Source organism: Mustelus asterias, unplaced genomic scaffold (assembly GCF_964213995.1).
Source record: "Mustelus asterias unplaced genomic scaffold, sMusAst1.hap1.1 HAP1_SCAFFOLD_85, whole genome shotgun sequence".
NCBI classification, from domain to species: domain Eukaryota; kingdom Metazoa; phylum Chordata; class Chondrichthyes; order Carcharhiniformes; family Triakidae; genus Mustelus; species Mustelus asterias.
Genome location: NW_027590139.1, coordinates 671,133 through 698,575, shown reverse-complemented (window position 1 = coordinate 698,575; position 27,443 = coordinate 671,133). Strand labels below are relative to the sequence as shown.

The window sequence follows — 27,443 nt, the reverse complement described above, 5'->3', positions numbered from 1 at the left end:
CATGGACAAGATAAACATGGAGCGGGCACGAGGGGAGATAGGAGAGAAACTGGAGAAAGATGTCTGTTCTGGGCTTGGTCAAGAGGGAACTTTAGACATGGTTTGTCCCAGTAGGCGAGTGGAAGGGAGGGATACAGCAGCAGCAGCTGATCGAATTATCTCAATCTTAGTAACAAAGAAGCTTCATGAACTCCTCACACTTGTTGAGGTGAGAATAGAGGAGATGGGCGAGAAAGAGACCTTCAGAAGGAACTAACTAATGTTTGAGGTGTTAAAGATTCAACATAATGTGCGAACACAATGTTGGCTTATTTAACTTTTATCCAGAGTATTAGCCCATGTAACTGGGTTGAAGTTTACCAACTAAGCTTTGACAAAGGGTCATCTGGACTTCATAGAAATCATAGAAACCCTACAGTGCAGAAGGAGGCCATTCGGCCCATCGAGTCTGCACCGACCACTATCCCACCCAGGCCCTATCCCCACATATTTTACCTGCTAATCCCTCTAACCTACACATCCCAGGACTCTCAGGGGCAATTTTTTAACCTGGCCAATCAACCTAACCCGCACATCTTTGGACTGTGGGAGGAAACCGGAGCACCCGGAGGAAACCCACGCAGACACGAGGAGAATGTGCAAACTCCACACAGAAAGTGACCCGAGCCGGGAATCGAACCCAGGACCCTGGAGCTGTGAAGCAGCAGTGCTAACCACTGTGCTACCGTGCCGCCCGTGACTTGAAACGTCAGCTCTTTTCTCTCTTTAAAGATGCTGCCAGACCTGCTGAGATTTTCCAGCATTTTCTCTTTTGGTTTGAAGTTTACCAACATGAACAGAAACAGACCCCAATGAACATGGATCAGTCCTGATCTTATTAACAGTAAAATCTAATCACCTTAGTTACCTATGAACTCGCTGGTGTGTCAGCAGAGGGGATGACTGAGTGAATCCCTTCCCACACTGGGAGCAGGTGAATGGTTTCTCCCCAGTGTGAACTCGCTGATGTACAGTGAGGTCAGATGATGTCTTGAACCCAGCGTCACAGTGAGAGCACCTGAATGGTTTCTCGTCAGTGTGAACACGTTGATGGCGCATCAGTTCCCTTGAAGTTTTAAAGCACTTCTCACAGTCTGGACATTTAAAAGGTCTCTCCTCAGTGTGAACTCGTTGATGGTGGAGCAGTTATCGGGAACTTTTGTAGCACTTCCTGCAGTCTGGACATTGAAATGGTCTCTTCTCATTGTGAACACTCTGGTGATTCAGCAGAGTGGATAATTGAGTGAATCCCTTCCCACACTCAGAACAGGTGAAAGGTCTCTCCCCAGTGTGAATTCTCTGGTGTGTCCGCAGGTTAGATGACCAACTGAACCCATTCCCACACACAGAGCAGGTGAATGGCCTCTCCCCGGTGTGACTACACTGGTGTTCAATGAGTTGAGATGATTGTTTGAACCCAGTCCCACAGTGAGAGCATCTGAATGGCCTCTCATCACTGTGAGCACGTTGATGGAGTATCAGGTCCCGGGAACCTTTATACCACTTCCCAGTCTGGACATTTAAATGGTCTCTCGTCAGTGTGAACTCGCTGGTGCGCCATCAAGTCAGATGACCGAGCGAATCCTTTCTCACACTCTGAGCAAGTGAATGGTCTCTTCCCAGTGTGAACTCGCTGGTGTCTCAACAGGTTGCCTGACTGAGCGAATCCCTTCCCACAGTTGGAACAATTGAAAGGTCTCTCTCCAGTGTGAACTCGCTGGTGTTGCAGCAGGCTGGATGAGCGAGAGAATCCTTCCCACACTTGGAGCAAATGAATGACCTCTCCCCGGTGTGTCTGGGCTGATGAGTTTCCAGTTCACATAGAGATCTGAATCCCTCCCCACATTCCCATCGTTTCTCAACACTGTGAACGACACTTCATCCATCTATTTTCACGATTCACAAATATTCAGGTTACGATAAATTAGGTGACTTCATTTGAATCTGATGGGATGTTTGGTTTGAGTTTTCTGACTGCAAATCCTCCCCTTCTGATACCCCGTGGAATTGATCTCAGACAGTAAAATGGGAGCGAGAGAGAACTCACAAAAACAGGTTGTGAAATTGTGAATGAATTTGGTGTTATATGGGGCTGACAGGAGGGAAAGGTGACCATGAAAGCTGTTGGATCTTTTGTGAAAAGTGATCAGGTTCAATCAGCTCCTTCAGGGAAGGGAGCCTGCCACTCCGTCTGAGTCTACACATAGATCTGCACGAACACAAGCAATAGGAGCAGGAGTAGACCATTTGGCCTGTTGAGCCGGCTCCAGCCATTCAACATGATCATGGCTGGTGTTGGTCTTCAATTCCACTTTCCCGCCAGCTCCCCATATCTTTCAGCTCCACCTCCACCGCCCCCCCCTCTCCCCACCCCGCCCCACCCAAGAAACCAAAAATCTCTCCATCCCATCCTTAAACTTAACCAACGATGGAACATCTACCACCCTGGGCTAGAGAATTCAATGCGACAAGAGAGACAGAAAGAGTAAGAATGAGAGAAGTGGGTGGGAGAGACATGGGCAATGGAGAGGCATTTTATAGACCTAGAACAGAGCCACAATTTGATAGAATCTCCGAAACCCTCAACCTCCACCACCTGGATGGACCAGGGCAGCAGGAGTATGTGGACACCATCACCTGCAAGCTCCCCTCTGAGCCACGCACCATCCAAATTCGTCTGACATTAGACCATAAGACCATAAGACATAGGAGCGGAAGTAAGGCCATTCGGCCCATTGAGTCCACTCCACCATTCAATCATGGTTGATTTCAACTCCATTTACCCGCTCTCTCCCCATAGCCCTTAATTCCTCGAGAAGAGTGAACCCATTGCACTCAGTTCCTCGCCAGCAACTCTGTCCCTGTCCCTGCCAAATGAATGAGACTGAACCAGACTTTTTTTTTTAAAGGTTATGTGCTTACTCGCATCAAATCTTGTTCGGCCATCACCGTAGAGCTTACCAGTCTACAAACACTTCCTTTTAAGAAGCACCAAATTTTTAAATTTCTCATTCCTGTTTACCTACATAGTTGCAATCATCCAAATTTATGTAATATTTCTCAGCCACACAGGCTCTTAAGCATTTCCGATTTTAATCACTCTCCCAGTAATGACCTTTTTCATTTGTCCAAGTCACAAGCTCTGGAATTTCCTCCTTAAGCCGCTCTGATTCTCTACCTCACTCTCCTTCGTTAAGACTACTCAAAACTGATGGCACAGTGGTTAGCACTGCTGTCTCATAGCGCCAAGGACTCAGGTTCAATTCCAGCCTCTGTGCAGAGTTTGCACATTTCCCCGATGTCTGCATGAGTTTCCTCCGGGTGCCCCAGTTTCCTCTCTCACTCCAAAGATGTGCAGGTTGGGATGAATGGCTATGCTGCATTGCCCCTTCATGTCAGCAGGGTAAATACGTGGGGTTACAGGAATAGGGTCTGGGTAGGATTGTTGTTGATGCAGTCTCGATGGGCCCAATGGTTTGCACGACAGGGATTCTGTGATCTCGTCATTTGGCTCAGTGTCAATTGTTATTTTGTAACATTTCTCCGAATTGCCTTAAAACTTTTATTTTGTTGAAGACACAACATAAATAGAAATGATTGTCACTGCCCTGGCCATTTATCATTGTTCTGCCTCAATAATAAGAAACTGGAAGTGGAAGCGTGAAACAGGTTGATTTCTCGTGGAAAAAATAATCAAAATTATTGCCCCCAACAAAGATGGCGGCTGCGCATGCGCCCTACCTGGTACCCGAATAAAACTGGCGGCTGCGCATGCGCTCTATCTACTGCGAGCCCGGATAAGGATGGCGGCCGCTAACCCAGCTCTGTGAGAAAAGCACTCCAGGGCGGGGGAACGGTCCCCGGGAACCGGTGGGTTATTCTTTCTCATTTGCAATCTATATAACATGCTTACGAAGCGTATCCAGTCACTGACCTGATCCATCGCTCCCGCCATTCTCTCCTGGACCGATCGCAGATCGGAAAAAAAATCTTCCCCATTGCCCTTAATCACACTGCGCATGCCTCACTCAGCCTCGCCTCTCATGCATTCCGATTGGTCCTCCAGCCCCGCCCCCTCCTCCTATTGGTCGGAGCTGCTGTCAATCAGTCCCCAAGCATTGTGAGCTGTCGGGGTGAGAGGTCAGTGCCGGGGGGCCGGGGGATTACAATGAACATTCTCCACTCTCACTATCCACCGCTTCCGTTTTCTCCCCACAAACCACCTCCAACAAAGAGAGCAGGGGGGACACACTGACCGAGTGACAATGTCACTGCATTAGTAATCCAGAGAGACAGCACAATGTTCTGGGGACAGGGCTTCAAATCCATTCAATTCATACAATCTGCAATTTAAAGTTAGATTCAGTGATGGTAATCATAGGATCCCTGCAGTACAGAAGACTATTCGGCCCATTGAATCTGCACCGACCTCAATCCCACCCAGGCCCTATTCCCGTAACCCCACACATTTACCCTGCTAATCCCCCCCTGACACTAGGGTCAATTTAGCATAGCCAATCAACCTAACCTGCATACCTTTGGACTGTGAGGAAACTGGAGTACCCGGAGGAAACCCACGCAAACATGGGGAGAAAATGCACTCCACACAGACAGTGATCCAAGCCGGGAATTGAACCCGGGTCCCTGATGCTGTGAGGCAAACCCATTGTAAACCCCTGGTGACTGAGGCTCCTCTGAGAAAATCTCCACACACACAGTTCTGGACGCAAGGTTAGAGTCATAGAGGTTTACAGCATGGAAACAGGCCCTTCGGCCCAACTTGTCCATGCCGCCCTTTTTGTTTAAACCCCTAAACTACTCCCAATCGCTTGCATTTGGTCCATATCCCTCTATACCCATCTTACCCATGTAACTGTTAACGTTAACGTCTGTTATTCTGTCTGGCCAGTCAGAGTGATTCAGATTCATGTTTGTCACAAGTAATGAATGAAATTATGCTCAATTTGTTATTTTTGTTAAAATTGTTTTTTTTTGTTAAATTTGTTAAAAGGATCTCGAAAGTATTATCCAAAACTTAATTTGGATTTCCAGGGAGGAGGGAGAGTGTGTGGGATGGGGATATACAGATTTGAATTGTCTGTTGAGAATTTATATCCTGGACTGACATTGGTTACATTTGTAAACTCCATTGACAACATATTAGAAGCTGAGGATTTGTGGAGAAGATATTCAATTTAGGATCAATTCAGGACCAAATTAATTTGGGGGAATGAAAGTGGAAAATATTCCACCAAATGAGAACTGTCTGTTCAGAATTTCTATCTTGTACTGACAGTGATGACTTTTCAAACTCCTTTATCAGGTTATTAGAAGCAGAGGATTTGGAGGTGGGAAACGCAAACCAAACATCGCATCAATATCTGATACTCAATGAATCGGAGTGTGAGTATTATTGCCCTTTGAATATGGAGGGAAGATTGTTTTAACAGTTGCATAGTGTATAAAACATTGCAATTGAAGCAGAGAGAATCCGTAGACGTGTACTGTGTACGAGGCTTGAGCTGATCATCCAACCTGGAGAGAAATAAGGACACCAGCATCACGGAGAAACTGTAAATGTGGAGATTGCGGAAAGGGATTCAAATACCCATCCTTGCTGGAAATTCAGTCACACTGGAGAGAAGCTGTTCACTTGTTCCGTATGTGGGAAGGGATTCACTCAGTCATCTGAGCTTCTGATACATCAGAGAGTTCATACTGGAGAAAAGCCATTCACCTGTTCTGTTTGTGGGAGGGGATTCATTCAGTTATCCCAGCTGCTGACACACCAGCGAGTTCACACTGGGGAGAGGCCATTCACCTGCTCTGTGTGTGAGAAGAGATTCACTAATTCATCAAACATTCTGACACACCAGCGAGTTCACACTGGCGAGAGACCATTCGTTTGTTCCATGTGTGAGAAAGGATTCAAAACTTCATCAAACCTTCTGACACACCAGCGAGTTGACACCCGGGAGAAACCATTCGCCTGTTCAGTGTGTGCAAGGGGATTCAGTCAGCTAGCCCACCTGATGACACACCAGCAAGTTCACAAGTGACTGAAGGGTTTGGATTCCACTGATGTTGCTGGTGTTCATCATACCCAGGACTGAACCACGTTCATTCTGACAATTCAGGTTTGTTTCTCTGATGTTACCAACCATAATACTGGCTGGAGTTTAAGATTCTAGTTAATTAGCTGATTATGTTCTTGGACCTGCAGTCTCCCTTTAAGAATATGTGACTGTGATCATTCCCCTGAATTCAGAGACTGAACCTGTGGCAATGTCACTGCATTAGTAATCCAGAGAGACAGCACAATGTTCTGGGGACAGGGCTTCAAATCCATTCAATTCAAACAATCTGCAATTTAAAGTTAGTCTCAGTGGTGTTGACCAAGGCTCATCTGAAAATATCTCCACACACCCAGCCCTGAACACAAGATTCAGATCCATGTTTTTCACAAGGCATGAATGAAATTATGTTCTGTTTGTTATTTTTGTTAAAATTGGTTATTCTTTTGTTAAATTTGTTAAAAATTTGGGAGCTTTTGGAACACTGCTCCTTCATCAGGTGAACACGCTCACCTAATGAAGGAGCAGTGCTCTGAAAGCTCGTGATACCAAATAAACCTGTTGGACTTTAACCTGGTGTTGTGAGACTTTGTATTTCTCCCTTATATACTCTACGAATGGTATGTTTTGTCTGTATAGGTTGCCAGAAACATTACTTTTCACATGTCACAATAAATCAAATCAATGTGTCGTCATCCTGGGCGAGAAACCAGGAGGAGGGAATGTTGTGACTTTCTCTGAATTGTTACAGCACAGAAAGAGGCCATTTGGCCCATTGTGTCTGTGCTGGCTCTCAGAATGAGCAATTCACTGAGTGGTATTCCCCTGCCTTTTCCGTCTAACCCGGTTCATTTATCCCCTTCAGATAACCAAATTCAGAGTTTGTATCCTGGACTGACAGTGATGGATTTTGGAAACTCCTTTTCTAAGGGGTTAAAGGGGGAGGATTAATACACAGCAAACTCAAACCAAGAGAAACGTTTGTTCTGAATGTTATCCTGTTCTTACATTGACAGCTTTTCTAAACACTTTTTTCCGCAGGGAGTTACAATCGGGAAACACTCGTCAATATCTGACATTCACTCGATTCATCAGGAGCTGAATATCATCAACCTCTGAATGTGGAAGGAGAAACGTTTGCCTGTTCTGTTTGTGGGAAAAGAATTTCAAACATCAGTGTGACTAGAAAAGCACCGAGACACACACACACCTGAGTGAGAGTGTTCCAGTGAACCGACTGTGGAAAGAGCTTGAACCAGTTACAAAGCCTAAAAAATCATCACACCATTCACAGCGAGGAGAAACTGTACACGTGTTCTGTGTGTGGACGAGGCTTCAACTGATCACCCAACCTGGAGAGACACAAGGACACTGGCACCATGGAGAAACCATGGAAATGTGGGGACTGTGGGAAGGGATTCAGTTGTCCTTCCCATCTGGAGGCTCATCGACGCAGTCACACCGGGGAACGGCCATTCACCTGCTCTGTGTGTGGGAAAGGATTCACTCGGTTATCCTGTCTTCAGACACACCATCTTGTTCATTCTGATAACAAACTTTTCACTTGCTCTGACTGTGAGAAGAGCTTTAAAAGGAAACCGGATTTGCTGACTCACCAGCGCATTCACACCGGGCAGAGACCGTTCACCTGCTCTCAGTGTGGGAAGGGATTCACTCAGTCATCCAACCTGCAGACACACCAGCAAGTTCACACTGGGGAGAGGCCGTTCACCTGCTCCGAGTGTGGGAAGGGGTTCATTCACTCATCAATTCTGCTAAAACACCAGCGAGTTCACACGCGGGAAAGACTGTTCACCTGCTCTGTGTGTAGGAAGGGATTCATTCAGTCATCCCACCTACTGAGACACAAACGAGTTCACACAGGGGAGAGGCCATTCACCTGCTCCCAGTGTGGGAAGAGATTCACTAATTCATCCCACTTACTGAGACACCAGCGGGTTCACAAGTGACAGCAGGGATTGGATTCTGCTGCTATTGCTGCTGTTAATCACATCCTGGACTGAACCATGTTCATTCTAACTTGTGGAGTTTGTTTCTGATGATAATCCCAAGAACTGGGATGGAGTTTAATACTCTGAATACATGTAAAATAAATCAGCTCAGTGTCAAATACCCTTTTGTTAAGTATTTGTTTTCTCCAGGATAAGAGGGGGCGAATTGAAATCCTGTTCTCGACTGTTCCATTTCTGGTCTTTTCTCATTTAAAAAAAGATTTATATTTCTGTCGAGCCTTTCATGACATCAGGTTGTCCCAAAGCTTTTTTCAGCCAATTAATTTCTTTTGAAGTTCAGACGATGTTGAAAATGCAGCAGCTCATGTGCACAGCAAGATCCCATGAACAATACTCCAGATAATGTAGAAACCCTACAGTGCAGAATGAGGCCATTTGGCCCATCGAGTGTGCACCGACAACAATCCGCCCCCCAGGCCCTATTGTCACAATCCCACATATTTACCCCGCTATTCCCTCTAACCTACACATCCCGGGACACTATGGGCAACTTAGCATAGCCAATGCACATAACCCGCACATCTTTGGACTGTGAGAGGAAACCGGAGCACCCGGAGGAAACCCACGCAGACACGGGGTGAATGTGCAAACTCCACACAGACAGTGACCCAAACCAGGAATTGGACCCAGGTCGCTGGAGCTGTGAGGCAGCAGTGCTAACCACTGTGCGCTCGTGTATTTGAGTGATGTTGATTGAGGAATAAAGATTGACCAAGACTCTGGGGGGAAATCCCCAGCTCTTTGAAATAGCATCAATGGATCTCTTGCACCTGTCTGTTCAGTCTCACCTCAAACACGGGACCTCTGACAGTGCGGGGCTCCCTCAGTACTGCAATGGAGTGTCAGTTCGGAATTTCTGTTCAATTGTCTGGATCTGCATTTGAACCTGCAACCTCCTGACTCAGATATGAGAAAGCAACCACTGAGCCAAGACCTCATTACTTGGATTATTTCAGTTCTTAGCCCTCTGGTTACTCTCATGAACCCACTTCCCATCCCTTCCAAAGAGTCTCTCTTAGCCTTGGTATCCCTCCGAGGTATCAGTAACACAGGCATGTACTTCCCTTCGGAGTGTTTGATGGGACAGTATGAACACAAATCCACAGGGACAGTGGGAGTCCCATTCAATGCTTAGCACTGCTGCCTCACAGCGCCAGGGACCTCGGTTCGATTCCCGGCTTAGGTCACTGTCTGTGTGGGATTTGCACGTTATTCCCGTGTCTGCATAGGTTTCCTCTGGTGCTCTGGTTTCCTCCCACAGTCAGAAAGACATGCTGGTTAGGTGCAATAAACATGCTAAATTCTCCCTCATGTTTACCTGAACAGGCGCCGGGATATGGTGACTAGGGGATTTTCACAGTAACTTTATTAGAGTGGCAATGTGAGCCTACTTGTGACACCAATAAATAAACTTTCAATTAATTGTTGCCTGCTCAATATTTCATTCCTGGCTCTGAGACTTTTGTTGATGATTTGAATTTGATGTCCTTTAGTTCCTGACTCACCGACTGGGGGAAATAGTTTTTCTTCATTTACCTGATGAAATTTTAAACCTCTTCCTCAGATATTCAATCAGATTTTGTTCCAATTAAAAGAGCCTCAGTTTCTCTAATCTTTCCTGATAACTAAAGCCTCTGTTCCCTGTGACCACCTCAGTGAATCTCTTCTGCATCCTCATGATTTTGAATACTTCTATCAAACCTCCTCTTAGCCTTCTTTTCTCCAAGTGCAAGAGTCGCAGCTTCTCCAATCTATCTTCATATCTGAAGTTTCTCACCCCTGGAATCATTCTTCTCAACCCCATTTTCCAGCATTTGTTGTTTTTTATTCCCATTTGGAAAGAATTGCTACAAGAACAGAGGACGCCGGAAAAACTCAGCAGGTCGACCAGCATCTATTCGGAGAGAAAACAGAGCTAACATTTCAGGTCCTTTTGACTTTTCGTCACAATTGAAGAATTGCTGCCTGATTTCACTCCAGACTGTCTGAGCTCAAATCTTTCACACAATGCACCCTTGTTCTTGATTCCCTCACCAGAGGAAATAGTTTCTCTCTGTCTACCTAATCGATACATCAGTTCACTTTAATCGAGATCGGCACAAATTTCCCTTTTACATTCCAGAACCAGCAGCTTTTCAGAAATGGTTTATAACAAAAAATTCACAATTTCCTGTCTATCCCATAAATTACAGCTGTTTCCTTTTCTTTAACACAGGAGGTGGATTGATTATTGTTGAATCTGTACATATAAAGCCAGGTGAAATAATGTACCAACTGATGCAAGTACAGCTTCTTCCCTGCTGCCATCAGACCTTTGAATGGACCTACCATATATTAAGCTGTTGCTTCTCCACACCCTCGCTATAACTGTAACATTACATTCTGCACCCTCTCCTTTCCTTCTCCCCCATGTACTCTATGAATGGTATGCTTTGTTTGTATAGCATGCAAGAAATAATGTTTGTCACTGTATCCCAATATATATAAATAATTTCTCAAATCAGAGAATTGTAGCAATGATTAACCAGGGAGAATTGAGGTCACAGAGGATAAGACAAACTTTGAAAGATTGAATATCATACGAGGAGAGAGATATGGGAAAGAATCATTGATGACATGAAAATACAAGCTGGACTGCAGTGAATGAACCTGAGTGAAGTGGTTCTGATCATATTGAGGGTTTGTTGGAATGTTCACTGTCTCTGTTCAAACACGATGTGGAGATGCCGGCGTTGGACTGGGGGTAAACACAGTAAGAAGTCTCACAACACCAGGTTAAAGTCCAACAGGTTAATTTGGTAGCACAAGCCACCAGCTATCGGAGCGCTGCCCCTTCATCAGGTAAGTGGGAGTTCTGTTCACAAACAGGGCATATAAAGACACAAACTCAATTTACAAAATAATGATTGGAATGCGAGTCTTTACAGGTAATCAAGTCTTAAAGGTACAGACAATGTGAGTGGAGAGAGGGTTAAGCACAGGTTAAAGAGGTGTGTATTGTCTCCAGACAGGACAGTTAGTGGGATTTTGCAAGTCCAGACAAGTCGTGGGGGTTACAGATAGTGTGACATGAACCCAAGATCCCGGTTGAAGCCGTCCTCATGTGTGCGGAACTTGGCAATCAGTCTCTGCTCAGCGACTCTGCGTTGTTGTGTCGTGAAGGCCGCCTTGGAGAACGATTACCAAGCGTTGGAGAACGCTTGGTAAGTTTTGCTCCCTGGTTAATCCAGCCCATTGTTATCACCCAAAAATTGCAGCAAACTCCCTTCACTGTGGCACAGTGGTTCGCACTGCTGCCTCACTGCGCCAGGGTTCGATTCCAGCCGTGGGTGTGTGACTGTGTGGAGTTTGCACAGTATGAACTCTCACAATATCAGGTTAAAGTCAAATAAGTTTATTTGAAATCAATGCAAATTACTGCGGATGCTGGAATCTGAAACCAAAAGAGAAAATACTGGAAAATCTCAGCAGGTCTGGCAGCACCTGTAAGGAGAGAAAAGAGCTGACATTTTGAGTCCAGATGAACCTTTTTCAAAGCTACTCCTTCATCAGTGCTCCGAAAGCTCGTGGTTCCAAATAAACCTGTTGGTCTTTAACCTTGTATTTTGAGGCTTCTTACTGTGCTTACCCCAGTTCAGTGCTGGCATCTCCACCTCATGTGTGGAGTTTGCACATTCTCCCTCTGTCTGTGTGCATTTCCTCCAGGTGCTCCGGTTTCCTCTCACTGCCCAAAGATGTGCAGGTTAGGTGGATTGACCGTGCTAAATTTGTCCCTTGGTTTCCCAAGATATGTCTGGTCTAATTTGATTTATTGTCGCATGTTCTGGGATACAGTGAAAATTGTTACTTCTTGCGTGTTATAGAGAAAACAACATAAATTGATAATGTACATGGGGAAAGGAAATGAGTCGGGTCTCTTTTCCTTTCCCCCGTGTACTTTATCAAGTTATGTTTTTTTCTGTATATATTGTTGCAGTTACAGGCAGGGTGAAGAAAAAGGTCAGCAGGGGGATTAGCAGAATGGGGTTACAGGGATAGGAGTACGCCTGAGAAAGAGGCTCTGTCACAGGGTCAGTACACACTGGGTCAAATAGCCTCCTCCTGCACTGTAAGGATTCTATGATTAGTGAATAACATAAGAATTAGGAGCAGGAATAGGCCATCTGGCCCCTCAAGCCATGATTGATCATGGCTGATCTTTTTGTGGACTCAGCTCCATTTACCCGCCCGCTCACCATAACCCTTAATTCCTTTACTGTTCAAAAATCTATCTATCCTTGCCTTAAAAACATTCAGTGAGGTAGCCTCAACTGCTTCACAGGGCAGGGAATTCCACAGATTCACAACCCTTTGTCAACTCAGTCCTAAATCTGCTTCCCCTTATTTTGAGGCTATGCCCCCAAGTTCTAGTTTCACCCACCAGTGGAAACAACCTCCCTGCTTCTTTCTTTATTGGACAAAGCTAATTTATTTGATTTTTATTCAGAATGTTAAACCGTATAACTGGCTGGAGTTCATTAACATCAGCAAAAAACAAACACAATGAACACTTTACAATCATGGATAGGATTAACAGCAGATTCCAATCACTGTGGTTACTTGTGAATTCTCCCCTCATTCTTCTGAAATCCAATGAGTATAGCCCCAGTCTACTCAGTCTCTCCTCATAAGCCAACCTTCTCAACTCCGGAATCAACCTAGTGAATCTCCTCTGCACCCCCTCCAGTGTCAGTATATCCTTTCTCAAGTAAGGATATCCTTTCTCAAGTAAGGTGAACAACTTTTGAATAGATGGGTTTCTGGGGCACAGAGCATTGTGGGAATTGTGACCGCCATTAGTCTGTGCCTGACTCTGAATATTTCATTGTAGACTGAGGGCAAGTCAGCAACCTGAGCCCTTAATTCTGTTTGTCACTCCACAGAGGCTGAATATCTCCAGTATTATTCTCTTTGTCCCAGATGCAGTGTCTACAGAGTTTTGTTTCTGTTTTATTGCTTTATAAGTTTGAGTTTAGAAACACAGTTCAGAGCCGGTTTGAATCAGGCTACGTGTTGGACGCAGAAATCAGTCCCTGGCCTCCTGTGTGAGCTTTTGTTTTATTGTTGCTTCAGTTTGAACTCTATTTATAACCTGTCTCTGGGTTCTCTTTCAATCCCCTTTTTTCTGTTTTAAATCAGTTTCACAGGGACGAGAAGGAGACGATTTGCAGTCCAGGACTGACAGTAAATATCATACCAGGATCTGCCAAAGTTGCCCAATTTGTCATAACTGAGTATCAGTGGACTTTGAACATGGAAGGAAAAAGCACTATTCACAGTGGAGAGAAAGTGTACATGGGTTCTGGGTGTGGACAAGGCTTCAGCCGATCATCTGGTCTGGCAAAACATAAGTGTGGTCATTCCATGAAAAAACTGCAGAAATGTGTGGAATGTGGGAAGAAATTCAATTCCCCATCCCAGCTGGAAATGCATCGGCGCAGTCACACTGGGGAGAGACCGTTCACCTGCTCTGAGTGTGGGAAGGGATTCACTCAGTCATCCCACCTACTTACTCATCAGCGGGTTCACACTGGGGAGAGGCCATTCATCTGCTCTGAGTGCGGGAAGGAATTCACTCAGTCATCCAGCCTGGTGTCACACCAATGTGTTCACACTGACGAGAGACCTTTTAAATGCTCAGATTGTGGGAAATGCTTTAAAAGTTCTAATGAACTGATGTCCCATCAACGTGTTCACACTGATGAGAGACCGTTCAGATGCTCTCACTGTGGGATTGGGTTCAGGCGATCAGAAGACCTAATTCTACACCAGCGCACCCACACTGGGGAAAGGCCATTCATCTGCTCTGAATGTGGGAAGGGATTCATTCATTCACCCAACCTGCTTAGACACCAAAGAATTCACAAGTAACCACAGTGATTGGAATCTGCTGTTAATCCTATCCATGATTGTAAGGTGTTCATTGTGTTTGTTTTTTGTTGATGTTAATGAACTCCAGCCAGTTATACGGTTTAACATTCTGAATAAAAATCAAATAAATTAGCTTTGTGTTTAATACTGTGTTAGATCTTTTCAATATCATCAACACAACTGAATTTCTTTTGAAGTGTTCTCTCTTTTTCCCTCCTCCATCTTCACCTCCCCACAAGTGCTCATGGTGGAGAAACTCATGATCTTCTTTGTTGCTAAGTTTGAGGCAATCCAATCAGCTGCCTCTGCTGCTTCCCTCCCTTCCCCTAACCCACTGGACCCAAACCTCCTCGAACGCTCCCCTTTGAACTCTGAACTCATCTTTCTGCAGTTTCACTCCCGCCTCCCCCCGTGTCCTTTTAGAGCTCATCTTGTCCATGAGACCCACTACCTGATCCCTCAATCCTATTCCACTGATCTATTGTAAGAAGGCTCACAACGCCATGTTAAAGTCCAACAGGTTTATTTGGAATCCTGAGCTTTTGGAGCACTGCTCCTTCATCAGGTGAATGGAGAGGTAGGTTCACAAACATGGCATATATTGACAGAGACACAATTGCAAGATAATGGTTGGAATGCGAGTGACCTGATGGAGTAGCGCTCCGAAAGCTTGTGATTCCAAATAAACCTGTTGGACTTTAACCTGGCGTTGTGACTTTTTACTGTGCCCAACCCAGTCCAATGCTGGCATCTCCACATCATTGAACTACTGACATAACTTCTTCATATCAGCTGATATTGTTAATATCTCCCTTTCTCCTTCAAATCCAATGTCACCATCCACTTCTCAAACTAATCCGTGACACATACCCTTTTAAACTACCATCCCATCTCCCTTTCCTCTCTAAAGTCCTTGAATGTTTTACCTTCCACATATGGTAATTTGTTTTACCCTTCTGACCTTGTATAGGAAAGTTTATTTTTATTCAGAATCTGTGGAATCTTGTGCCTTTATTCACTTGTTACGTATCTTGAATTTCCAACTTTATCTATTTTATACAAACTCACTCAGATCTAAAAGCAGTTTATTGGGGGAACAGAACAGAAGGTGGGTCTCCTGGACAAGAAGAGCTGTAAGAAGTTTAACAACACCAGGTTAAAGTCCAACAGGTTTATTTGGTAGCAAAAGCCACACAAGCTTTCGGAGCTGCAAGCCCCTTCTTCAGGTGAGTGGGAATTCTGTTCACAAACAGAGCTTATAAAGACACAAACTCAATTTACATGAATAATGGTTGGAATGTGAATACTTACAACTAATCAAGTCTTTAAGAAACAAAACAACGTTTTGATTTAAAGACTTGATTAGTTGTAAGTATTCGCATTCCAACCATTATTCATGTAAATTGAGTCTGTGTCTTTATAAGCTCTGTTTGTGAACAGAATTCCCACTCACCTGAAGAAGGGGCTTGGAGCTCCGAAAGCATGTGTGCCTTTTGCTACCAAATAAACCTGTTGGACTTTAACCTGGTGTTGTTAAACTTCTTACTGTGTTTACCCCAGTCCAACGCCGGCATCTCCACATCAAGAAGAGCTGCTCAGAGGAAATGGAGAGTGTTACAATCCCAGCTAATGTTCCTACTGGACACAACAGTCCCAAAATGAAACCTTGGCTCAATTGATCGTAACTTTTGCCGTTTTGCTTTAGAAATGTGGATGAACAGAGTCACTGGACGGACAATTAGCTTTTAACAAAAATAACTTTTAAACATGAAAAGATTGACAGTAACACAAGGTTCCTTCATTCCACACATCTCCCGCTGCAGTGAACAATGAGAAGTCTCACAACACCAGGTTAAAGTCGAACAGGTTTATTTGGTAGCAAAAGCCACTAGCTTTCGGAGTGCTGCCCCTTCGTCAGGTGAGTGGGAGTTCTGATCACAAACGGCATATAAAGACACAAACTCAATTTACAAAATAATGGTTGGAATGTGAGTCTTTACAGGTAATCAAGTCTTAAAGGTACAGACAATGTGAGTGGAGAGAGCGTTAAGCACAGGTTAAAGAGGTGTGTATTGTCTCCAGACAGGACAGTTAGTGAGATTTTGCAAGCCCAGGCAAGTCGTGGGGGTTTCAGGCAGTGTGACATGAACCCATGTAAGCGTTCTTCAAGGCGGCCTTCACGACACACGACAACGCAGAGTCGCTGAGCAGAGACTGATAGCCAAGTTCCGCACACATGAGGACGGCCTCAACTGGGATCTTGGGTTCATGTCACACTATCTGTAATCCCCACGACTTGCCTGGGCTTGCAAAATCTCACGAACTATCCTGGCTGGAGACAATACACATCTCTTTAACCAGTGCTTAACCCTCTCTCCACTCACATTGTCTGTACCTTTAAGACTTGATTACCTGTAAAGACTCGCATTCCAACCATTAATTTGTAAATTGAGTTTGTGTCTTTATATGCCCTGTTTATGAATAGAACTCCCACTCACCTGACGAAGTGCTCCGAAAGCTAGTGGCTTTTGCTCCCAGATAAACCTGTTGGACCTTAACCTGGTGTTGTGAGACTTCTTACTGTGTTTACCCCAGTCCAACGCCAGCATCTCCACATCGTGAACACACAATCACAGCGAGAGAGCTCCGTCTAGTGGCGTCTAAATGGCATCTGCCTGGGAAATCACAGAATCCAATAAGAAGTCTCACAACACCAGGTTAAAGTCCAATAGGTTTATTTGGTAGCACAAGCCACAAGCTTTCGGTAGCTTTTTTGTGCTACCAAATAAACCTGTTGGACTTTAACCTGGTGTTGTGAGACTTCTTACTGTGTTTACCCCAGTCCAACGCCGGCATCTCCACATAATCACTGAATCCTCAGGCGACTGAAGGATCTTATTCAAACATAGAAACGTTGGAGGATTGTGCTGCTGTATTTTTCTTGTTCCTATTATTTTTATGCTAATACAGACAAACCTATTCAGAGAATTGAAACCAACCTCAGAACAGCAAGAGGCGAACTCGCAGACAAACACATGAGGACGGCCTCAACCGGGATATTGGGTTCATGTCACGCTATTTGTAATCCCCACAACCTGCCTGGACCTGCAGAGTCTCACTGGCTGTCCTGTCTGGAGACAATACACATCTCTTTAGCCTGTCTTGATGCTCTCTCCACTCACATGTTTGTATCTTAAAGACTTGATTAGTTGTAAGTATTTGCATTCCAACCATTGTTCATGTAAACTGAGTCTGTGTCTTTATAAGCTCTGTTTGTGAACAGAATTCCCACTCACCTGAAGAAGGGGCTTGGGGCTCCGAAAGCTTGTGTGGCTTTTGCTACCAAATAAACCTGTTGGACTTTAACCTGGTGTTGTTAAACTTCTTACTGTATAAATATATCCCCATAGCTCCCGGTGGGAGTGGAATTGATGATTTGTCTGCTGTCTGTAAACTGCCTGAACAAGTATTAAATTGTAAAGATTATAAAGTTTGAATTGTAATATCTAATGGTGTAAAGTATCTGGGAGCAGAGTGGATGTGATAAAGGCTGGAATACACACTGGGGCCATGAGGGAGAAACTGCTGTGCAGAGAGAATGGTTCTGGTTGTAGGGAGGGATGGATGGGGGTGAATGTGAGAAGCTGAAGTTTATATTTGAAGAGGTTCCCAGAATCTCTGAGCAGCTGAACTGCAGAAGCCTTTGGGCAGAGACTGTGCTGCTGCCCCTCCAGTCCAGCAGGGCCCGCGGTAACCATCTCGGCTGCTGCTCCCCATGGTCTCTTGGCCGCTGTTCTTTGGTGGGACATCTGGGGCCCGTAGAGAGATGGGACCGACCACCATATTGCCATGACATTTGCACGAGCCCCAGCAGGAACAGGCGACATGTTGGCACAGTGGTTAGCACTGCTGCCTCACAGTGTCAGGGACATGGGTTTGATTCCCGGCTTGGGTCACTGTGTTGAATTTGCACTTTCTCCCCGTGTCTGCGTGGGTTTCCTCCGGGGCGCTCCGGTTTTCTCCCACAGTCCAAAGATGTGCAGGTTAGATGGATTGGCCATGATGAATTGACCCTTAGTGTCAGGGGGACTAGCGAGGGTAAATGTAAGGTGTTATGGGGATAGGGCGGGTGGGATTGTGGTCGGTGCAGACTCCATGAGCCGAACGGCCTTCTTCTGCACTGTCGGGTTCTGTGATTGCCCCCAATAAAGATGGTGGCCGGCAAGCCCGGCCCGATACCGAGAGAACAACCAAATCTATCGGTCTCCAAATGCGGGACCGTTAGATTTTTACTTGAACTTTGCGACTTGAATCTGGTGTTAATGAAACCTGCCCACGTACAGGCTCAGTTCCCCATCCACACTCGGTGTTTTATTTCACCTGTTGTGAAAGGACAAGACCTCCTCACGCTTCCATCCACAATGCATATGCTCCCAGAACAGCCGGACAGTGCGCCTGCACGTTCCCGCAGGAAATGCTGGGTAATTGTATGTCCCTTTGTGAACACAGATTGGAGCCACAGGGACAAGACCAGCAATTCACACACTGGTCATCTCTGCCATGTCCCTGGTTATGGGTGGCACAGTGGTTGGCACTGCTGCCTCACAGCACCAGTAACCCGGGTTCAGTTCCAGCTTCGGACTACTGTCCGTACAGAGTATGAATGTTCTCCCCATGTCTGTGTGGGTTTCCTCCAGGTGCTCTGGTTTCCTCCAACAGTCTAAAGATTTGCAAGTTAGGTGGATTGGCCATGGGAACTTGCCTCATTAGTGTCAGGAGGTAAATACATGAGGTTATGGGGATCGGGTGTCGGTGTAGGCCGGATGAACCAAATGGCCTCCTTCTGTAGTGATTCTATGAGTCAAATTTAGTGCTCTGAACGTTGCTATAATTAAAAAGCAATATATTTTGCCAACAGAAACCACTACCTTCGATTAATACTTTGGTACATTGTGAAACAACCCAACGTAACATGTAAAACACCTGGCTCAGTATGAGCCATGCCTTTGAAAACCTGCTGTTATATAACCTGAATAGTAATTGTTTGTGTATTGTTTCACACACATTTAATCCATTTCATTGTATTATGTCAGGGTGACAAACCTTTGTGGATGTAACTGGTGGTGCCAAACCTTAGGGAGGACATGAAGGCTTAGGGAAGACATGGAGAGGGAATTGATGAAATTTAGTGGAATGATTTAGGGTTGATGGATCACAGGTCTATAGATAGACTGGAGAAGCTGCTGTTGTTCTCCTTGTAACAAAGATGCCGAAGAGGAGGTTTGATCAATGGGTTGGAGAGGGCCTGACTGCGAAGATGAGCCCTCAAGGTACTTGGGGAGAGAAACTGGAGAAAGATGTGAGTTCAGGGCTCAGACGAGGAGGAAGTTTACAGGACTTGTGGCTCAATGGCTAGTGGAAAGGAGGGAATCTCGAACCATAGAAACATAGAATTCATAGGGTGCCATTCAGCCCGTCAAATATGTACCAACTCTTCAAAAGAGCATCCCACCCAGGCACTCACTTGTACCCAATCCCCATAACTCCGTGCAGTTTCCAATTGTCAATCCACCAACCTGCAAATCTTTGGGAGCAATTTCGCATGACTAATCCACATAACCTTATCGGATTGTCTCAATCTTACTGACAAATAAGCTCCATGAGCTCCTCACACTTGTTGGAGGTGAGGATGGAGGAGACAGCGGAGATGGTCCTTCAAAGGAACTAACTTGTGTTTGCGATATTAAAAAGATTCAACACACAGAGTTTGACACAAAGCTGATTTATTTTATCTCTATCCAGCATATTAACACCTCTAACTGGCCTGTAGCATATTACCACCAGCAGAAAACAGATCCCAAGGAACATGGTGTCTGGATGTGACTAACAGCAAAATCCAACTCCTGGAGTCACTTGTGAACTTGGTAGTGTCTCAGTAGGTTGGATGACTGAGTGAATTCCTTCCCACACATGATGCAAGTGGAGGGTCTCTCCCCAGTGTGAACTCGCTGGTTTGAAATGAGGTGGGATGTTCCCAGAAATTTTATGGCACTTCCTGTAGTCTGTGCATTTATTTTTTTCCTCACTGTGAACTCGCTGGTGTGTCAGCAGACTGGATGACTGAGTGAACCCCTTCCCACATTCAGTGCAGATGAATGGCCTCTCCCCAGTGTGAATCCTCTGGTGTTTAGAGAGTTGAGATGATTGCTTGAACCCAGTCCCGCAGTAAGAGCACCTGAACGGTCTCTCATCAGTGTGAACACGTTGATGGAGCATCAGTTCCCCAGAACTTTTATAGCATTTCCCACAGTCTGTACATTTAAAAGGTCTCTCTTCAGTGTGAACTAGCTGGTGTCTTAGCAAGGTTGATGACTGCGTGAATCCCTTACCACATTTAATGCAAATGAACGGTCTCTCCCCAGTGTGAATCCGCTGGTGTTCAGTGAGGCCTGATGATTTCCTGAACCCAGTCCCACAGTGAGAGCACCTGAATGGTCTCTCATCAGTGTGAACACGTTGATGGTGCATCAGTTCCCCAGAACTTTTATAGCATTTCCCACACTCTGGACATTTAAAAGGTCTCTCATCAGTGTGAACACGTTGATGGGACATCAGTTCCCCAGAACCTTTATAGCACTTCCCACAGTCCAGGCACTTAAAAGGTTTCTCCTCAGTATGGACACGTTGGTGACGCATTAGTTCCCCAGAACTTTTATAGCACTTTACACAATCTGAGCATTTAAAAGGTCTCCCGTCAGTGTGAACACGTTGATGGGACATCAGATCGCCAAAACCTTTACAGCACTTCCCACAGTTTGAGCATTTAAAAGGTCTCTCGTCAGTGTGAACTCGCTGGTGTCTCAGCAGGTGGGATGACTGGGTGAATCCTTTCCTACACACAGAGCATGTGAATGGTCTCTCTCCGGTGTGACTGCGTCGATGAGTTTCCAGGTCAGATGGGTGATTGAATCCCTTCTCACAGTCTCCACATTTCCACGGTTTCTCCCTGTCGTGACTGCATTTATGTTTTAACAGGCCGGATGATTGGCTGAAGCCTTGTCCACACACAGAACATGTGTACAGTTTCTCCCCACTGTGAACAGTGCTTTTTCTTTCCATATTCAAAATTCTATGCTATTCAGGTTGAGATGAAGTGGGAGAGGACATCAGATCCTAATGTGATCTTTGGTTTAAGTTTCTTGACCACAATCCTCCCCTTCTAATTTTAAATTTTGAGCAATATCGACAAGGGAATGGCAGGGCTGGTACGATGGCACAGTGGTGAGCACTGCTGCCTCACAGGGCCAGGGACGCAGGTTCAATTCCAGCCTCACGTCACTGTATGTGTGGAGTTTGCACATTCTCCCTGTGTCTGCGTGGGTTTCCTGTGGGTTCTCCGATTTCCTCCCACAGTCCGAAGATGTGCGGGTTAGCTGGATTGGCCATGCTAAATTGACCCTAGTGACAGGGGATTAGCAGGGTAAATATGTGGGGGTATGGGGATAGGGTCTGGGGTGAGATTGTGGTCGGTGCAGGCTCAATGGGCTGAATGGCCTCCTTCTGCACTGTAGGATTCTATGATTCTGGGAAGAAAGTTTACACAGTGAGTGGTTATGACATAGAGCTCAATGTTCACACTCAAAGATGATAATATCAAGCGACAATGTATGATTTTTATGTGATACTTGTTTCAAATCTTCTGCAAATCTTCTTCGAAGCTCCTGTGAAAGTTTTGCAAAAGTCAACAGTATTAGTCAAGGATAGAAATGAAGAGACAAACATTTCTCTTGTTTTAGTTTGCCGAATCCATCGGCAAACTAAAGTTTGCCGAATCCATCACTGTCAGTCTAGGATAGAAAATCGTCACGTTTTCTCCTCCTGTTACTGGGTTCAGGATGGTTGCTCGTCGGAAAATGGGGATGAGGAGCATATCAGCCATGATTGAATGGCGGAGCGGACTCGATGGGCCGAATGGCCTAATTCTGCTCCTATATCTTATAAACTCATGCTCTCTACAGCACGGTGGCAGTTGTCATTGTCAGCAGCCCCACAATTCGAGGATGACGTTGACTCAGGGTTGTAAGTTTCTGCCAACTGAGTCGCATATCTTTGGACACATGGCACAAGAAGTCCCATGAGGTAGTGGGATCTGGAAAACAGGATTTATTTCCCTTTCTTTCCTTCTCTGCCACCGCTCTGCCTCATCAATAAGACATTGGGACTCAGAGGGTTGATGCAGTTTGATGGACAAGTTGTCTCCATTCTGAACAATGGGGAACAAGCTCCTCCCACTCATTGACAACATTGCCCCCTACAAACATGGCGGCCGTACCTCCCTGTGACTGCACATTGCCCCCAATAAAGAGGACGGCCGTTAACACAAGCCGATCACGAGGAGCTGTTCTCGCTCTCGATGTGAATGGAAACAGATTGGGTTTGTTTTGGGGTTTGGCGGTGACACAGTTTGTTTAAGAAACCTCTCCACCTCCGGCCCGATCTCTCGCTCCCTCCATTCCGCCATCATCCGTCTTACCAATTCTGCAGCTGAAAGTTAATCCGCTCTCCATCGCCATTACCCTCAGTGCGCATGCTTCAGTCACAGCCCGGCCCCGCCCCTCATTCACTCCGATTGGTTGGGGGACCCGCCGCTCCCGCTCGGTCCTCCAGCCCCGCCCCTCTTTCGATTGGTCCGGAGCTGCTGTCAATCAGTGCCCGGGCATTGTGATGTGGAGCATGCGCAGTGTCATTGCTGTCCTTGGCGCTTGTTTGTCCCGGAGAAGCGGAGTCAGCGTTAGGCGGTGGCTGGGAGGATTTGGAAACACTTTGTGGATCCGCAAACCCTTCAGAATCATTGTCAGCTCCCTGGTTTGCAGCTGCGGGGCTTCTCCCTCCCTCCCTCCCGGGAACAGGCCCAGGTTAACGGCCCCATCCTGGCTCAGCCACTGGAGGATGGTTCACATCAGAGGATGGGGGAGGGGGACAATAAATAAGAGGTTTCACTTTGGCCTCAAATCAATGAGGACTCTGATCTCTGGGAAGGAAGGAAACCCTGGGAGGTGGGCGGGGAGGATTCACAAACACCCGCTGGAGGCCCCAACACCCCCAATAAGACCCATTGGTTTTATTGTCAGTCTGCAGACAGGAGCTGGAGAACTGAACCCAGACAGAGGAGAGGGAGGGAGAAAACTGGGAGTGGAGGAAAGAAATGGTGAGATGGGTTTGGATTTCAGCCCAGGGAGGAGGGAGAGTGTGTGGGACAGGGATTCACAGATTTGGGGGAACGAGAGAGGAAGAAATGTTCCAGAGAAACTAGAATTGTCTGTTCAGAATTTCTATCTGGATTGACAGTGATGACTTTTGTAAATTTCTTTTACAGGTGAGGTGAGGAAACATTACATCAAAATCAGACAGAGTCTCGCTTCATTAGGACCTGAATATCCTCAAACTTTGAACGTGGAAGGAGAAATGTTTGTTTGTTCTGCCTGGAGGAGAAGATTTCAAACATCAGTGTGACTGGAAAAGCCAAGACATACACACACGCACCCAAGTGAGAGTGTTCCAGTGAACTAACTGTGGAAAGAGCTTTATCCAGTTACGAAGCCTGAAAAAACATCACACCATTCACAGCGAGGAGAAACTATACGCGTGTTCTGTGTGTAGACGAGGCATCAACTGATCATCCAACCTGGAGAGACACAAGGACACTGGCACCATGGAAATGTGGGGACTGTGGGAAAGGATTCAGTTACCCTTCCCTGCTGGAAAACCATTGGCGCAGTCACACTGGGGAGAGACCGTTCACCTGTTCTGTCTGTGGGGAGGGATTCATTCAGTCATCTGGCCTTTGGTCTCACCAGAGAATTCACACTGAGGAAAAGCCATTCATCTGCACTTCCTGTGGGAAGAGGTTCAGGCATTCTTCAGCACTCACTGTGCACCAACGCACTCACACCGGGGAGAGACCATTCATCTGCTCCGTGTGTGGGAAGGGATTCACTCAGTCATTCCACCTGCTGTCACACCAGCGAGTTCATACTGGGGAGAGGCCGTTCACCTGCTCCGACTGTGGAAAGGGATTCCATAGAACCATAGAAACCCTACAGTGCAGAAAGAGGCCATTTGGCCCATCGAGTCTGCACCGACCACAATTCCACCCAGGCCCTACCCCCATATCCCTATATATTTACCCACTAATCCCTCTAACCAACGCATCTCAGGACACTAAGGGGCAATTTTAGCATAGCCAATCAACCTAACCTGCACATCTTTGGAGTGTGGGAGGAAACCGGAGCACCTGGAGGAAACCCACGCAGACACGAGGAGAATGTGCAAATTCCACACAGACAGTGACCCAAGCTGGGAATCGAACCCAGGTCCCTGGAGCTGTGAAGCAGCAGTGCTAACCACTACCGCTACCGTGCCGCCGTGATTCACTCGGTCATCCCACTTACTGTCTTACCAGCAAGTTCACATTGAGGAGAAGCCATTCAGCTGCACTGACTGTGGACGGAGTTTCAGACAGGCATCCTCCCTCATTGCACACCAGCGAATTCACACTGGGGAGAGACCGTTTACTTGCTTTGTGTTTGGAAAGGGATTCACAGCTTTACCCACGCTGCTGAGACACCAGAAAATTCACACTGAAGAGAAGCCGTTCAGCTGCACTGACTGTGGAAAGAATTTCAGGCAGTCATCCAACCTCACTGCTCACCGACGCACTCACACTGCAGAAAGACCATTCATGTGCTCCGTGTGTGGGAAGGGATTCAATCGGTCATCCAACCTCTCTGCTCACCAGCGAGTTCACACAGGGGACAGGCCATTCGCTTGCTCCGTGTGTGGGAAGGGATTCGCAAAGTCTTTCAACCTGCTGGCTCACCAATGCACTCACACTAAGAGGCCATGCAACTGCTCTGTGTGTGGGAAGGGATTCACTCAGTCGCAATGACTATTGAGACTTCAAGTTCACAAGTGACTGCAGGGGTTGGATTTTGCTGTTTTTGCTGCTGTTCAGTATTGACAGTCTGACAATATTTTATTTCTGCTGATGTTAACAAATCACATAACTGGCTGGAATTTATTATTCTGGAGATGTCACTGATTTTCAGGGTTGCAATGTCACTTTTTAAAAGCACCATCTTAATTCCCCCTTAATTGAAGAACTTTCAACAGGAACCTGTTTGGAATAAAATTATGAACTTTTGCTTCAATTCTAAATTGATTCTTGGTTCAAAATCTACAATTCAGTATCTGAAAGATCCATCGGTAGGGTTCAAAGTATTTCTTTTCAATGCTTTTGTTGGGATTTTCTCGAGAGCTACTCTTTGATTTTAGGGGCTATTTTTTGGTTTCCAGGGGATCCTTTTCCATTCTCAGTAACTCCTTTATTTAGTGATGTAGTCACGTAGTAACATTACCTTCTGTGTGTGTGTTGAATATCTTTTGAGTTCGCTTCTTTAGGTAAGCTAGCACAAATACCAAAGACTGTGTGTATATTAAATCTTTTCAATTGTAATCTATAAATAAGATTTTTTTGTTAATTTATTTTAAAAATAAATGAGATTTTGGAAATCGACTATAGGACTATTTGACACAAGGTAACTGAATCGGGGCAGACTGTTTATTGGATCAGACCGTGGAGCAGGAAAAAAACTCACCCGATTCTCAACTTCATTGTGTGTGGATTTACATTAATAACCCATCAATAACCTCACTCCACCAGCTGAGATCAGCTCTGACCGGGGATTCTGTATGTTGTCTGTGAGCGGTAAACTGCAAATAAAAGCAGTTTACAATATGAACCTGGATGAATGTATCTCAATTTCTATGTGATGACCCAAGTGATTGGTAGGTAAGTTCAGAATACCTGATTACTCAAATTCCTGAGCTGTACACCCCACCTACTGAGATATATAAAAATAATGTTCAGCAGAATGGGGAAAGCTCTGTGTTGTCAATGGTTGGATCATTCCTTTTGAGGTTCACATTGCTATGAAACTAGTTTTATAGCAGGAAGACACAACTCCTCCACACATCACAGACGGGCTGCTGAGTCAGTGACCTTCCTTTCTCAAAATAGGTGGCAAAGCTGTTCCTCCAATTTGAGACTCCGTCTCTGCAGATGTAGCAACATCCGGAGAGACAGAATCTGCGATTGGAGGAGATGGTCCTCGCAGTTTCTGTCTCTCCCATGTACAGGGTGATTTTTCTTCCAGTAGTTCCTCCTATGACAGAATTTCCACGGCCGTTTTGAGGGTGAATTAACCCTCCACAGCCATGTATTTTGAATCCTGGTTCTGAAATATTCTCACTCTGGGCTTCAGGCTTCCAGGCGTAATACACAGATTTAGATCTTACCACCGAACACCAATTCATATCCTCATCTGAGTCCCAGATTTAAATGTGGTTGTCCAAACCAGAAAACATATATAATTTGACTCTTTTTAAACCTGATTCACCATACCTGCCACACTAACTACAAGAGATTGTTTTTGGGATCAGTTGTTCCATTGAAGTCTGGGTTGTTCTCAATGATGACAGTTTTAACCTTCTCCATAACCTGTCCTAACCCTTCTGCCCTCCAGGGGCTCTGTTTTTCTGATGGTGACATTCCCTGCTTACCCAGTCAGCCCTTGAATTGTTTGTGAATCCAGTCACATGTCGGTTAGACTGGATCAGGGCGGCAGATTTCCTTCCTTAAAGGGCATTAGAGAACCAGATGTGTTTTTACAACAATTGATTCATGTTGCATCAATATTTTTATTGAAACGTGGTGGGATTCAAACCCAGGTCCCAAAATCATTATAATAAAAACAGAAAATACTGGATAAACTCAGCAGGTCTGTTTTATTCAGAATTCCAGCATCTGCAGGACTTTGCTTTATCTCAAAATCATTACCCTGGATTATCCTCCAGCTCCAGAATCCCACAACTCTCTGTATTTCCCAGGAGGGGGGTGGGGGAAAGAAAGTGTTTTTCTCATAAATGTTGGCCAGAGGAGGAAGTTTGAGTCTGTGTGTGAAGTTTGAGTCTGTGTGTGAAGCTAAAAACAAAAGCTGTGCTGTTTCAAATCAAACTGCGGGACTTGGAGGAAAATATTGGAATCTATCATTCAGGAAGTGATAACAATACAATTAGAAAATTAGAACATGATTGGACAAAGTCAACATTGGTTTATGAAAGAATTTGACAAATCGAGTAGAATTTGTTGAGGATGTAACTAACAGGTTAGATAAAGGGGAACGAGAGAATATTGTATGATTGAATTTCTAAAAGCCATTTGATAAGGTGCCATACACAAGGTTGTTGCACAGGATAAGGGCTCAGGTCATTGGGGGTGAAATATTAGCATTGGTAAAGGAGTTGTTAAAGGACAAAGAGAAGGGAT

General features: G+C 45.4%; 2 protein-coding genes and 1 long non-coding RNA gene across 3 annotated transcripts in view; 2 read left to right on the top strand and 1 right to left on the bottom strand.

The window, feature by feature from the left end:
• The window catches only part of LOC144483989 (uncharacterized), an 80,539-nt gene extending 59,293 nt beyond the window's left edge, over window positions 1-21,246 (bottom strand). The window contains exon 1 of the mRNA XM_078202565.1: window positions 20,533-21,246. Within this exon, the coding sequence (XP_078058691.1) occupies window positions 20,533-21,175 (643 nt within the window). The 5' untranslated portion in view covers window positions 21,176-21,246. The remainder of the gene's footprint in view (window positions 1-20,532) is intronic.
• Window positions 3,834-10,696, top strand: LOC144483973 (uncharacterized). The gene is made up of 3 exons (XR_013496053.1): window positions 3,834-3,909; window positions 5,363-5,442; window positions 10,651-10,696. It is a non-coding gene; the product is annotated as an uncharacterized LOC144483973 (long non-coding RNA).
• On the top strand, window positions 5,466-8,083 carry LOC144483977 (uncharacterized). Its single transcript, XM_078202552.1, has 3 exons — window positions 5,466-5,479; window positions 5,669-6,002; window positions 7,556-8,083. The coding sequence occupies exons 1-3, from the start codon at window positions 5,466-5,468 to the stop codon at window positions 8,081-8,083; spliced, it is 876 nt and encodes a 291-aa protein (XP_078058678.1).
• Window positions 21,247-27,443: the final 6,197 nt, after the last annotated feature.

What these genes read in the sequence shown, in the direction of transcription:
- LOC144483977 (XM_078202552.1), top strand. An exon ending in ACCTTCTGACACACCAGCGA is followed by an intron (nt 6,003 to 7,555) that starts GTTGACACCCGG and finishes TCCCATCTGGAG; the next exon opens with GCTCATCGACGCAGTCACAC.